The sequence below is a fragment of the Theileria orientalis genome, chromosome 1 (assembly GCF_000740895.1).
Source record: "Theileria orientalis strain Shintoku DNA, chromosome 1, complete genome".
NCBI lineage: Eukaryota > Apicomplexa > Aconoidasida > Piroplasmida > Theileriidae > Theileria > Theileria orientalis.
This window is the reverse complement of record NC_025260.1, coordinates 363441-376200: the sequence shown is the minus strand read 5'-3', so window position 1 is coordinate 376200 and position 12760 is coordinate 363441. Positions and strand designations below refer to the sequence as shown.

Below are 12760 nucleotides of genomic sequence, written 5' to 3'. Positions count from 1 at the left end.
TACACATTAAAGAACCTGTTAAATTACGAATATAAATTTTTTCATAATTTAAAAAATTAATTTATTGTTCAATAGTAAATTAATTGAATAACTGGTCCATTTCCTTTAAATACCAGTTGTTGATTTAAGGTACCCAGTGAGTGTGCTAATCTAAGCTAAAATAAGATTATTTTAGCTTGCAATTTATTTAAACACACAACTATAGATTGATTAGAACTTTTAATGTGGCATAGAGGCTCATTAACTTTACTTTGTAGTTCTTGCAGATACGTCATAAGAAAGTGGCATATTCCAATTCTAGGTAACCTTCTAGTAAAAATTAAGTATTTTATCGATAGGTGATTGATTTTAGTTAATTTTAATGTAATATCGTTCAAATTTTGAACTAGATAGTTTGTAATTGACGTTTCCATGTTAACAAGGCCCAAAATATCTAAAAACTAACTGATAATTCATAGGAGTTGATTGTAACGCAAACCCTAGACATAAACAAGCATTATCAAACCCTACACCTCGCTCGAGAGGGATACCGAAGCACTTAACACCCTATATATTTGGAAAACAGTACCCGCGCCATCCGACCTGGAGAGGAGATCATACATTTGTAGCTACATCAAAGTTTAAAAGCACACACAGTCGAACTTATTAGGAGATTGTCCGAAATATAGGCACTATTGATAGCACAAATAGAAGGGATGGCAAACAAGTTTAACTTAGAGACAATGGAGGAGGAGATGACCATTGAATCGCAAGCGACCCGAGTTAAAGGGTCTGAGAAGACGGGAAAGTCGACTGTCAATTTACAAGGTTTAGGAAGTAGAAGTGATATAACCTATAAGAGAGACTCGGACCCACCTTCAGCAGAAAACTACTCGCCTAAATCACCCACATCCGCGACCCAAAAGGGGGACAGAACGCCGACGAGTCCATCGCAGAGGGGGGAAAGGATAGGCTCTAGCACGCCGAAGAGATACGATAAAACGTTCTCAGTGGCGCTCACGCAGGCGCTGCTGACCTCAGACTCGAAGCTGCTGCACAAGCTGCTGTCCACCAAAGATACAGCCTCGATTCAGGACACAGTGTCAGATTTAACGCCGCCACTAGTGCTGGCACTGCTGGAGTTCATACTGAGCGGTTTAATCAAGTCGCCAAACCAACTGTACTCGAGAGAAGGCTGGATTAACACCATATTGCGAGTCCACAACTCACTCTTCACGCGAAACAGCAGAGCGAAGAAGCTCCTGATCAGACTGAACAAGTACATAGTCGGGAGACTGGCAGTAAACAAGTCGCTCTTGAAGCTGAAGGGGAAGGTGGACGGTTTGGTGTACATGGTGAGCATGAGCAACAGGGCCAACTCCGCAGAGGCCGCCAAGGTAGACGAAAGAGGTGGGCGTGTAGGCGACTCGGGACCAGGGAACAGAGAAGCGCTGGTCACATTTACAGTGGACTAGCACATAAACTAATCTGGTAAACAAATTAATATATTTTGCGTAAAATACACCGTGGGATGCCCAAATTCCCTTATAGTGGTGATTAGTCTAGTAGGATGTTGAGAAAAATATACTATTATCATGTAAGTTATCTATAATAATAAGCTATGAAGTATTAATGGGTACAAAAAAAGTTATAAAAATATAAAATTTGTTTAGAAAATTAAAGAGTATGTTGATATAATTACACACACAGAAAGTAACCTTCCAAGGTAAAAATCAATTTTATGTGCAATCTAGTGGTATATAAGTAATATAATTAATATTTAGTAATTAAAGTGTGATTTTTAGAAGCTATTAGTAGTTATAATAATATAAATTAAATAATAATTTGCACACCCCATGGGCATAAAAAAAACACTAAATTATAGTTGAAATATGATGTTTCCTACACTTAGAAGCCTGAAGCATATATACAATATCAATTCTGGTGTGTATGGAAGTAGATACACTAATTTCCCTGAGTTATACCTTAAAAATTGGGTCAACTATACAAATAGGCACTTTCTGATCACAAATATCAGTTCAAACACCCGTAACGCCTCTAATTACACTTACAACGCACGTATTGATAGGAAATATGCCACTGGTGCCTCCACTAATACCACTAGTGCCCCCAATACACCCAGTAAAATGTTAACGAAAAAGGAACTGAAGAATTTCCAGGGCCACTACCAGAGATATAAGCGCAACGCGGGCCTTCCTGAGTTCCACAATGTGGATTTGGATAAGAACGGGTACATAATTGAGCCTACCGACAAGTTTATGTTGGTGCTCACAACCTCAAAGAACAACGTGCACGCACAGCTGGTGAATCGCAGTAAAAACTATAAAACCATATTCGGCTCATTTGCTGGCAACGTGGGCTATAAAAAGAAGTTGCAGCAGACTGAAAAGTGCGCTTACAGGATAGGCGAAAACATAGCGAGGAAGTGCAAGAGGCTGGGCGTCTTTGCCGTGGACGTCAAGTTCAGAAGACTGATGAGGGTGGAAACTGTGCTCCAGGCTCTGCAGTCAGTTGGGCTTCAGGTGGGTCAGCTCATCCACGAGCCCCGCCTCCCAAAAACAGGGATAAATTCAGTGCGTCCGAGGAAGAGGCGCAGAGTGTGACCTATAAAGGTCACAGCACACCTGTAAACTCCAATAAAATGTATGCCGCCATTGCTTGATGGTTATATGTATATCTATGTTTGTGTAGTTACTATGTGTGTATGTTCTGTATATTACTATACTTACAAAGTCTGTGTATGTGTTGGCGTATGTTAACACGTATTATATTATTCCGATAGTTACATTATTTAAGCACCTACAAGGTACTTAGGTCTCTTAAAACATACACTTAAACATACACACATATACAAGCACATACAGTCCACTCGCACGTATCTCTGTATTCAATTGTCGACTGTTAACTCAAACTAACAGTCAATCAAGGTACTTGTCAACCAAGGTAATTGTCAATCTGCCCACCCTTTATTAATGTTCAGATGAGTGCGCTGTTACTCTTGAGATCTGGGTTACTCGATAGGCTCATCGGCCCACTCGGGAGAGAGACCATCTCGTAGCCCTTGGTCAGGTCAATGATGTCGTCGTCAAGTCCAACGTCGAGCATCCTCCTCCTACGCAAAGGTTAATTAATTCTGCTCAATCAACTACTTTCGACGCCCGTTCCCATTACTTTACACTTGTCACTAATGCTATCTAATTATCTTCATAGGTATCGGCATCAATGGTACTAGCATTGATCTACGTACTAAATAATTAGTACTAGATGAAATCTGAGGTATACTCGTTTTCTTCCGGATAGCTTCCTGAAGTCCTGTTCAGTGAGCTATCGCTTTTCAGACCGAGTGAGCTGTCGCCCTCAGCCTCCTTCAGAGAACTCTGGGACAGCGGTCCTTCGTAGGATCCACTCTCTGGCTGCGATTCCTGGCTGCCTGCTACGGGCACTTCCTGCACACTCTTCTTCAGGCTGTCAGCTCCCGATCTCTGTCTACCGTGCTCTGAATCCACTGACTTAGTGCTCGTGGGAACGTATGGCATGCTGTAGGGGTACTCCGACCAGGTCGACTTGTGCGCCAGGTTGTTGCCCGTCGCGAACGCTCCAAACGGCGGCTGCTCCTCATACACCTCCGGCCCCTGGTCGAACTGTGGGTCAATTTCCCCCGTCATTGCGTATGTCAGCCTCTTTAAAAACTGATCCATGTTCACTGGCATCCACTCGTCCTTCACCCGCTCGTAGTACTTATCTCCCGAGTCGAAAGGCTCCATTCCCGTGCAGATGTGCAAGAGCGGCACGTAGCCCTTCTTGCTGTAGCGGAACATCTGCCTCAGCGGCTTGCTTCCTGGCTCAAACTTCCAGATGGTCTGGTACTTGTCCGTGACTGACTTCACCGCCTTGTCTCCGAACGGCCTGTACTCTGTCGTGAAGACCTCCGTCGAGTAGTACTCCTTGACCTTCGCTATGTCCTCGACGTAGCCGCCGAGGTCCAGATCCACTGCGTTTTCCTCCTCGTCCCCGTTTGAGTCCAGCGATGTCTCACTTGAGTCATCTGAGGCCTCCTTGCGGAATGTACTCCTCAGTTTTGACAAAGGCTCTCCCGTTACCTCCTCTGGGTTCTTTATCTGGTACTTGCCTGTGTTTTTCCACTTTTCTCCGTTTTTCGCAAACACCATTGCGAATACCTTTTTTCCGTCGTGGTAGAACAGGTTCATAAAGTTGTCTTCTTCCAGCACCTTGAACACCCTCAGGAGCAGAAGGTGCTTCTTCCCCGATCTTTTCCAGATCGTCTCATCTCCGTACTTAACGACGCCGATTTCTGCATCGTTAATGGGCTTAAACACTGTCACCCCTGGGTCGATTACTTCCTTGTCGATCCTTTCCAAATTGTTGTCTCCTAGCACATCCAGCTGGTATTCGAGGTCTTCCCTCAAACTATACGCTGAGTGAGTTAGTGCCGCCAGTACCACCGAAATGCAAATTATTCTTGCCATTGCGAAACGTGTACGATTTAAGTATATACTGATTGACAGTGCGTTATGAGTGTCTAGAGGCTTGCCATGGGGAAGGCAAAAGGGTGCACATCAAACTCGCTATTCAGAGCTCACGGACCAATCCAAACAATTTCATAGGCAATGTTTAGTTTATCTATGATCTCTCTCTTAATATCACCTCCTAGTTTTACCTCTCCCAGCACTTTGGCCAAAGTCAAGTGCCACGTTGATTCAAGACCAACTTTTAGTTTTTGACTTGATTTAAACTGGATATGGTATAGTTAAACATTAGTTACTAACACACTTATGAGTAGCTTTTTTTCCAATAGATTTTTAACTTATCTTAGCTAAATTATAAGTTTTACACACGGCTTCAGTGTGTAGACAAAATTTATAAAACAGGAAACTCAGGAAAATTATACATAATATTGATGAAATACCTAGTTACTGTTAAAATACAAACTGTATACAATTCAATAGTTTCTGTATTTAATCTATTTGGGGGAAATTTTCTTTATAAAATGACCACTTAGTGGTCAGGCGAATTACCAGAGCTCCAACAGTTTATAGAACCAAATACATGATTTGTATGCATAAATGAAACAGTTGAACGCACTGTGTACATAGATAGCATAAAAAACAGAAAATTACTTATCGAACCTCTCCTTCAAATAGTCCTTGGTGGACTCAAAGTTTGGCTCCATGGCCTTGTCACCTGACTTCCAATTAACTGGGCACACGTGTCCAGTCTTCTCAGAGAACTGAACGGCGTCAAATAGACGCAGAACCTCATCCACGGATCTGCCCAGCCCCAAGTCGTACAAGGCAACGTGTTTCACCACGCCAGATTTATCAACCAGCACTGACGCTCTGTGGGCAAAGCCCTCATCCCTGAGGAGACCAAAGGACGAAGTAACAGCCCTGTTCAGGTCAGAAAAGAGTGGGAACTTGAGGGAAGATATGCCCCCGTTTTTAACATCCATCTGCTTCCAGGCGAGGTGGCTGAAAGGGGAGTCCACCGACACACCCAGAACCTTGACGTTGCGTTTCTGAAACTCCTCTAGACGTTCAGAAAACCCCAAAAGCTCCGAAGGACACACAAAGGTGAAATCGAGTGGGTAGAACACCAGGAGCCCATAGCTGTTGTTGAAATAGTCCTTTGAGTTGAGGTCAACGAGCTCAGTTTTATCGAGGGCAGTGCCCTTGAAAAACGGCATCGGCTTACCGAGGAGAGACTGCACACCCGTGTGAATACTGCAAGGACCCAAGGGAGGGTTAGGATTGGACGTACTATAGGTTCTGCTGAGAACAGTCCTGGTTAAACCAGGATTTCTTATGTAGGAAGCCATTAGAGACAGGCTCGTCAACTTGGCAATCATTGCTAAACCGTTTTCTTCTAGGAAGGTCGATTTATTAATTAAAATTAACCTGACTAGTGGCTACTTAGAACATAAATAGGTGTACTATTGGGCCCCACCCCTAGACACACTAAATAGTCCATTAACTGCCCCAAAACCGCTAAATACTTCATGTGTCATTCTCTTAACAGCTTTAAACCCCCAAATATTGCCAAATGTGTGCACACATCAGCCCCAATGCAACGCCATACACCGTCTACACATCATACATAACAGATAAACAAAATACGCCAACAAATTATCTAAATCTCTACATCGTAGGCGTTATCTCTATTGAATCTCCATGATTCCTGCTGACGTAAATACTCGTTGCCGAACCCGGCCTAAACAATCACAATTAATACCAGCCAGTGCCGGCGTCGGCCTCTACCTAGTACTTAGTAGACAATAACTAATGAGTTAGACGCTAAAACCAAGTGTGAAACTTACCAGGCCTCCAAGCACTATGCCTATTGGATACGTATACGATTCCTCTTTCATTAGAGCTAGTTGTACATGATAAGCTGCCTCGTCCTCCACGTCCAAGAACCCGAAAGTGAAACCAAATATTGCACCCATTGTTAATGCGATGAATAATATAAGGTGCACCTGTGACCTTGATTCTACTAAGGGCTTTGACACGGAAGTCTCCAGCATTGACATGAAGTAGTTAATCAAATCAACAATGGTAAAGGTCAATGCGAACGATATGGATACGCCCAGAAGGGTGTATACCAGGGTCTTCAAAACAGTCGGTAGCGAAGTGAACCATGTGTTCCGTATAAAGAAGCAGAAAACACCAGAAACAATGATCTGAATAAGTTATCAATGGTAATTAGAGCTGTAATTGGCAATAATCGGTAGAAAGTGATGTGGATCCAATAGCCTAGACAAAGCTATCTCTAAGTACTATATTCTACGTTCCATGTCATGTGTTAATAGTAGAGCCATATACCATACATAGCACTCACCATTAGTCCAAAGCGCCTTAAATTCGTTTTTTGACTCTTGTCATCCATTGTATTCGACGAGTTAACGCGCCATAAAATCACAACTCCAATTATTAGGAAAGTAACCCCGAAATACTAAGAAATACGTTCAATACAAAGTAATTCAGAATATTCCGAGTACATAAGTAGTAATTAATTACACAACACACAAAAACTATGTGCTAATGACCAAAATGAGTATAATGAAATTGTCAATCGGTCATTTAAATTTACGTTAAATCATAATAACCAAACTATTTATATAATAACCATTATTTAATTTAATAATGGCTAATTAAAAAATTTTATGCTTATTAATGGGAATAATAAGGGAGGAAAGTTATAAAATACCAGGAGCAGTAACTAGGCGTTAACTATTTTCAAAAACTTACTGTGGTAAAAAAGGAAGAAGTTGATAATTCGATTAATGCACAGTTGACAATTAAGGAACAAATAGCTCCAATCCCAGCGCCTAACGCTGTACTGAGGAAACTAGGGATTACAACTAATTTATTTAAGGGTAACTCGTGATCAAACCAATCATAATTTTTCAAATTTTTAGCATTATTAACCCAATCCATTTTAAAAAGTAATAAAAAATGATAAATAAATGTATAAAGTGAATAGAAAATGTATACACTATATCACCCAACTATGAGCACAAAGAACAAATAAATACCACTTAAGTCTCAAATTGTCATCATAAATACATATGAGGTCAGGTGAATTATGCCATTAAATTAATTTCATTTGTTATTTGCTTTAATTCCAGCGATAATTTGACCATTTGATCCATTAGATAGCTTAAATTACCATTCTCCTTCCCCTGAGCTATATGAAACTTAGTTGAAATACCTTCTTTTTTCTATTGTCAGCCTCGGCGGCTTCTGAGGCATAGTTCGACTCGGCCTTTTCCTGTAAGTTTTATTTAAAATTCCTAAAAATGTGTATAAAATACTTCATCGATGGATTCCTTGAGCCCAACGTCTAAAATAACATTAAAAGCTTAAAAGGGTACCTTCGGCATCCTCCATCATTTTCTCCTCCTCAGCGTGTCTGATAAATACATAAATTAGGCAGTCGATACCTCTCTTCTGCTTCATTCAGCTATACATAATATTAATAGGAACAACGTACCGCAGTGTCTACTGTGTCGCTTTTTTCGTCGATGTGTTCATCGTCGTCCTCATCCGTCTGTTCCTCATCATCCTCCATGTCGTCGTCATCTGATTTGGAGTGTTTCAGAGTCTCAAATCTGGGTAAAACAGTGCCCTTTTTACCAAAATCTGTCAAACTACCCCTGGACGCCGAATGACCATTTTTTAGTAAATCGGCCACAGATTCATTAAATCCAAATACGTAATACGAATTAGCACATATTAAATATAAAAAATATAAAAATATTATTTTACACATCGATCAATTTAATTATGAATCACCCCTAAATCGAGTATAGGAATGGGGGATGTGAAACTATCATTCTGGATTATAGGTTGAATCGTCGACCACAATTTTGTACATTATAGAGTTAAATGGCGATTTTAAGTTTAACTTTGATATGATTTTTTGGCTGAACAGTGAATCGACGGCCGTTTTCATGTGTTCTGGGCTGTACCAGGTCTGGATTCCAATATACTGGTATTTATTCAAAGAATCGGTAGGTTTAAGGTCTTTGAGACCTATAACCTTAGAAGTATCGTACCCTAAATAGTATTTATAAAAATAATTTGATAAATGGGAATCTATAGCTAGTTTTATAGGCATAAATAGGCTTAGTGTTTGAGTAGGTTGTACCCGCTTTGGTTTGCAAATATCTGGTCAATCCCTTCACATCCTTCTCAAATCTCTTAAAATTCTTTGAATCTAACTCATAGAAATTTAAAAAAGCGTAATCGCGTTGTTTGAATAGAGGATGTATTTCGTAAAAACGCTCTAAATCAGGGTTGGCAAAAGCATTGACAACGAGGAAACCAAAAGTGAATGAAATGAATCTATTTAGTACCAAATTGGGTCCCATCCTTTATTAGAGTTGATTAAAACATTATAAATGTAAAATTATAATATAATTGACAAAAATTAAGCTAATATTTGGGCCACGGAAGGCCCCCATTGTGATACAATGGAATCCACCGAAACATGGTTAAGTTACCTCTAAACTTATATAAATTTGTTTAAAACCTATAATTTGAGGTTTATAATGTATCGGTTGTACAATATAATCAATTCCAGTATATTATTAATACCCAAACCCAATCTAAATACACTAATTAAGGCCGGAAATCGTAATTTTACAACAAATAACTTGTAAATTAGCAATTTATATAATGTGTTAACATGATTTTGTAGAATAAATATCAGTTTTATCCAATATGATGAGGAAATTAATGTGTCGGTTCCAGTTGGAATATCAATCTTAGAAGCTGCACATCGAAATAATATTGAAATAGAAGGTTAGTTTGACCATTTAGTTTGCAAACTGAAGCGACTAATCTTCTGTCGACCACAAATTAACATTAAATGTAACAGGAGCCTGCGACGGATGCATGGCCTGCTCAACTTGCCACGTCATACTGGACGAAAACGTTTATAACGCACTGCCAGAACCCACAGAAGCCGAGATGGATATGTTAGATTTAGCACCCTGTTTGACTCCAACGTATCAGAAGATTAACTATGACCTAGATATTAAAGAAGTGTAGATAGAGTACAATTAGCCTACCTGAGTACCGTACTATTAGATCATTCGGATAAACTATATACAATGTGAACACGCTAATGTCCAAGAGTGCAAATATTTAAATAGGTCAAGATTAGGATGTCAAGTAATTTTAAACGAAAAACATGATGGAATTCGGATCAAATTGCCCAGAATTACCCGAAACTTTTACGTGGACGGCTATACACCAAGCCATCACTGACTCCGAAAGGAAAGTTATTGGTAACTGTTCGGATTCACCTCAACAGGTTCAGAAACAGGAACGGAGTTGCCATAAGTAGAATTTGTGCCAGATAGCTTTAATCTAGCTATTCTCCTATGATACATGATTATATATAACTGAAGAAACGCACTCCTCAGTGCCCAGTTGGGCCTTGAGAGCCTCCAACTTATTGATCTTGGCAATGATATCACCAATCATCTCCTCGGGAGGGCGTTGGTCCAGCTCGTTGACAATCCGCTCGTAAACATCTTCAGTGTCTAAGGAAAATATCTAGCAACAAAGGTAACCTGCAATGATCGATTCGTTTTCCTGAAAGGTATTAGTAGGAATGAGAAAGTGTAAGTAAAAGGTAAAGCAAGATAATGGAAATGTAACTTACGAGAGCGGATTCAGCAATCTGATGAACCTTCTCAAGCTGGTTGGGTTTAATGAATAAGAAGGGGACTGGGAGGTCAGTAGTCAGTAAGTCGCCTAATGTAAAATAAGTTAGGATTAGATAAAGTTGGTTGTAAGTATCCAGTATACCTGAAAATGTTCCGGAAGAGTTAGAAACAGGTGGATTGTTGCGATAATTAATGTCGATACTGAGTCCTTTATTACTAGTAGCAACAGTGTCAGTGGCGAATACAGATATTTTAAGAGCACATATTAAATGTGTGATCAGAAAGATAAAATACATGATATATAGATGAGTTTTACTTGGATATTTTACAGTTATAATATGATACTAGTAATTATCGCTCCGTACACACCAAGCCCTACAATGATGTCGTTTTATTAAAAGTTTTAAAGAGAGAATGGATAATTTAAATGAATATATGAGTAAATTTCTTATTAAAGGGGTACATTTGTTATGTACAGATAAAAATGATAATTATAACATTAAATTAGTCAATGAGAAGTCGTTCATCTGCGGCTCATTCTGGGCAATATCAGGTTTATCAGCCTCAAAATGGAATATAAACCAGGAAGATTTGAAAAAGATATTGAGAAGGTTGAGATTGTGTATAAAAACAAGTAAAATTGACGAAAAAACTGGAGTTAAGGGGGACCATACACAAGCAAATTGTACCAATACAGTGAAAGGATTCTGTGAATTTACGGACCAGAATTTGTACGAAACGAATATACAAAGCACCTTATACGCCATACAAATATATTACATGGTTAAAAGGCTAAAACAGTTTGAAAAATATGAACTAGATAACCTACTACTGGATGATGAGGAAGTGGAATGTGTTGTAAATTATGCGAAGCAACTGTACGATAAAAAGATAGGCTGCTTCTATAACGTCAATAGAAAGCCATTGAGGGAGTACAATGGCAGTGAAAGTGTACCTAGCACGCCTTTTGGAGCAGACCTGAGGCACACAATGGCCGCCTTATGTACAATAAATTTATGCTATAAAATATTAGGTTACAGCGATGAAGAAATACAAAAGAAAATAGAAAATGAAATGAATGTTGAATTGATATATAGAAGACTGAAAGAGCATTTTAACGATGATGGAGGAATAGCGTTACAAGTAGGAGGAGAAAGCAACGTAGCAGGATGTTTTTGTTGCATAGGCAGCATGATTTTAATAAAAAGACTGAATTCGTTGTCCACGTCGAGAATTAGAAGATTGGTGCTGTGAGTTTGACAATAAAATAAACAGTAAACAGGAAGATAGGGACTAAATATTGCGTGGATAGATAGTTAGATAAAAGGGGAATAGGCATCGCCTAAAATTTAGATATAACTTTTGTTGTTATTAAAAATTGGTTAACTGGCAAATAGGTGGCTCCTTGAAAGAATATCGATCTCAGGAGGAGTGAGTGGAAGAGTAGGAAAGTCAAAGGACATATGCTACATGTGGTGGAACTTGGCGACGCTGACGCTGATAAGGGGGAACCATCGGAAGGCAACAAGGCTGTTTAACGAGAACGTCGCGAGAAAAATGCTGGAGTTTATCGCAATATCGCAGAACGAGGACGGAGGATTCTCCTGTAACAAGTCCAGTACCGTGTCGGACCCGTACCACTCATTTACAGCAATACTCTCAATATCGCTGCTGAGAGAGTACCTGAGCACGAACGATGAGGGATTCACAGATGACAGTAGGGACGGCACTGGAGACCACACTGTGAATCATAACAGTGCTCCGGCAGTAAATTTGGACGCAGAAAGCGGCACCGGCATAAATATAGGTGATTCAACTGACCCCAAGGGTATTCGATTTAACAGAATATGTGTCGAAGAAATTGGCAGAATAAATGCATTATATGCAATACCGTGTGACTAGTGGTAAACACCTAATATAACTCATCAGTTACTTCATATTGCATATATTTCATAACAATTTATTGAGTCTGAGAGGAAATGTATGTTATCAACGATTAGTGGCAATGAGTTATTATATTTAACGATTCAACTGTTACTTGTAAATCAAGTTGGACTAAATGGGTGTGGAATCTCATTTATAAAATGCATCATAACATGTGTGCGTGTACAGGTGCTAATATTACAAATTATACAGAAGCTCTCAGTATAAATAGAGCCAATTGTGTTACGAACATCGATGTTGACCTGGCCAACAGGAACAAGGCCTTTGGAAATGAACGCAATTCAATCTAAATGAGTAGATTTAGTCGATGAAGATGAGTAAAATAAGGATACATAGTACAATAAGAGTACATAGTAGAATAAGGATACGTAGTAGTAGTAAATAAGTAGTGTATAAGAAAACATAAGTAGTGTTTAACGGTAGATAGTGGTAAATAAGGGTAAATAGTGGTATATAACTAGTACTTAGTAGCGAGTTTAACGAAAAAAAATGGGTGGATATATCTACTTGTCTAAGGGGTGTGAACACGACTTACGCAGGGAACCATGTGAAGCTTCATTATGGTCAGTAAAACAAAAAACCCGAGCACACTCACGAGGAAGATGAACCTGAAGGCATATT

General features: G+C 39.5%; 12 protein-coding genes across 12 annotated transcripts; 6 read left to right on the top strand and 6 right to left on the bottom strand.

The window, feature by feature from the left end:
- Window positions 1-222: 222 nt before the first annotated feature.
- Window positions 223-1454, top strand: TOT_010000168 (uncharacterized protein; the record flags this gene model as incomplete). Its single annotated transcript, XM_009690706.1, has 3 exons — window positions 223-301; window positions 459-635; window positions 682-1454. 3 exons carry the CDS (start codon window positions 223-225, stop codon window positions 1452-1454), a joined length of 1029 nt encoding a protein of 342 aa, XP_009689001.1.
- A 417-nt stretch (window positions 1455-1871) lies between these two features.
- Window positions 1872-2603, top strand: TOT_010000167 (30S ribosomal protein S11; the record flags this gene model as incomplete). Its single annotated transcript, XM_009690705.1, has 1 exon — window positions 1872-2603. One exon carries the CDS (start codon window positions 1872-1874, stop codon window positions 2601-2603), a length of 732 nt encoding a protein of 243 aa, XP_009689000.1.
- Window positions 2604-2976: 373 nt separating this feature from the next.
- On the bottom strand, window positions 2977-4487 carry TOT_010000166 (conserved hypothetical protein; the record flags this gene model as incomplete). Its single annotated transcript, XM_009690704.1, has 2 exons — window positions 2977-3112; window positions 3283-4487. 2 exons carry the CDS (start codon window positions 4485-4487, stop codon window positions 2977-2979), a joined length of 1341 nt encoding a protein of 446 aa, XP_009688999.1.
- A 43-nt stretch (window positions 4488-4530) lies between these two features.
- Window positions 4531-5112, bottom strand: TOT_010000165 (hypothetical protein; the record flags this gene model as incomplete). Its single annotated transcript, XM_009690703.1, is given in 3 exon segments — window positions 4531-4586; window positions 4606-4728; window positions 5037-5112. 3 exon segments carry the CDS (start codon window positions 5110-5112, stop codon window positions 4531-4533), a joined length of 255 nt encoding a protein of 84 aa, XP_009688998.1.
- Window positions 5113-5134: 22 nt separating this feature from the next.
- TOT_010000164 (2-cys peroxiredoxin) lies at window positions 5135-5866 on the bottom strand (the record flags this gene model as incomplete). The annotated part of the gene is made up of 1 exon (XM_009690702.1): window positions 5135-5866. One exon carries the CDS (start codon window positions 5864-5866, stop codon window positions 5135-5137), a length of 732 nt encoding a protein of 243 aa, XP_009688997.1.
- A 281-nt stretch (window positions 5867-6147) lies between these two features.
- On the bottom strand, window positions 6148-7454 carry TOT_010001217 (conserved hypothetical protein; the record flags this gene model as incomplete). The annotated part of the gene is made up of 4 exons (XM_009690701.1): window positions 6148-6228; window positions 6335-6697; window positions 6856-6969; window positions 7266-7454. The coding sequence occupies 4 exons, from the start codon at window positions 7452-7454 to the stop codon at window positions 6148-6150; spliced, it is 747 nt and encodes a 248-aa protein (XP_009688996.1).
- A 146-nt stretch (window positions 7455-7600) lies between these two features.
- Window positions 7601-8890, bottom strand: TOT_010000161 (conserved hypothetical protein; the record flags this gene model as incomplete). The annotated part of the gene is made up of 5 exons (XM_009690700.1): window positions 7601-7699; window positions 7729-7788; window positions 8011-8173; window positions 8426-8576; window positions 8668-8890. The coding sequence occupies 5 exons, from the start codon at window positions 8888-8890 to the stop codon at window positions 7601-7603; spliced, it is 696 nt and encodes a 231-aa protein (XP_009688995.1).
- A 180-nt stretch (window positions 8891-9070) lies between these two features.
- TOT_010000160 (adrenodoxin-like ferredoxin) lies at window positions 9071-9791 on the top strand (the record flags this gene model as incomplete). Its single annotated transcript, XM_009690699.1, has 4 exons — window positions 9071-9177; window positions 9220-9323; window positions 9400-9529; window positions 9677-9791. 4 exons carry the CDS (start codon window positions 9071-9073, stop codon window positions 9789-9791), a joined length of 456 nt encoding a protein of 151 aa, XP_009688994.1.
- A 114-nt stretch (window positions 9792-9905) lies between these two features.
- Window positions 9906-10491, bottom strand: TOT_010000159 (conserved hypothetical protein; the record flags this gene model as incomplete). The annotated part of the gene is made up of 4 exons (XM_009690698.1): window positions 9906-10069; window positions 10100-10121; window positions 10192-10283; window positions 10338-10491. The coding sequence occupies 4 exons, from the start codon at window positions 10489-10491 to the stop codon at window positions 9906-9908; spliced, it is 432 nt and encodes a 143-aa protein (XP_009688993.1).
- Window positions 10492-10609: 118 nt separating this feature from the next.
- On the top strand, window positions 10610-12097 carry TOT_010001216 (uncharacterized protein; the record flags this gene model as incomplete). The annotated part of the gene is made up of 2 exons (XM_009690697.1): window positions 10610-11445; window positions 11593-12097. 2 exons carry the CDS (start codon window positions 10610-10612, stop codon window positions 12095-12097), a joined length of 1341 nt encoding a protein of 446 aa, XP_009688992.1.
- A 182-nt stretch (window positions 12098-12279) lies between these two features.
- TOT_010000157 (conserved hypothetical protein) lies at window positions 12280-12429 on the top strand (the record flags this gene model as incomplete). Its single annotated transcript, XM_009690696.1, has 1 exon — window positions 12280-12429. One exon carries the CDS (start codon window positions 12280-12282, stop codon window positions 12427-12429), a length of 150 nt encoding a protein of 49 aa, XP_009688991.1.
- A 199-nt stretch (window positions 12430-12628) lies between these two features.
- On the top strand, window positions 12629-12745 carry TOT_010000156 (hypothetical protein; the record flags this gene model as incomplete). The annotated part of the gene is made up of 1 exon (XM_009690695.1): window positions 12629-12745. One exon carries the CDS (start codon window positions 12629-12631, stop codon window positions 12743-12745), a length of 117 nt encoding a protein of 38 aa, XP_009688990.1.
- Between the last annotated feature and the right edge of the window lie 15 nt (window positions 12746-12760).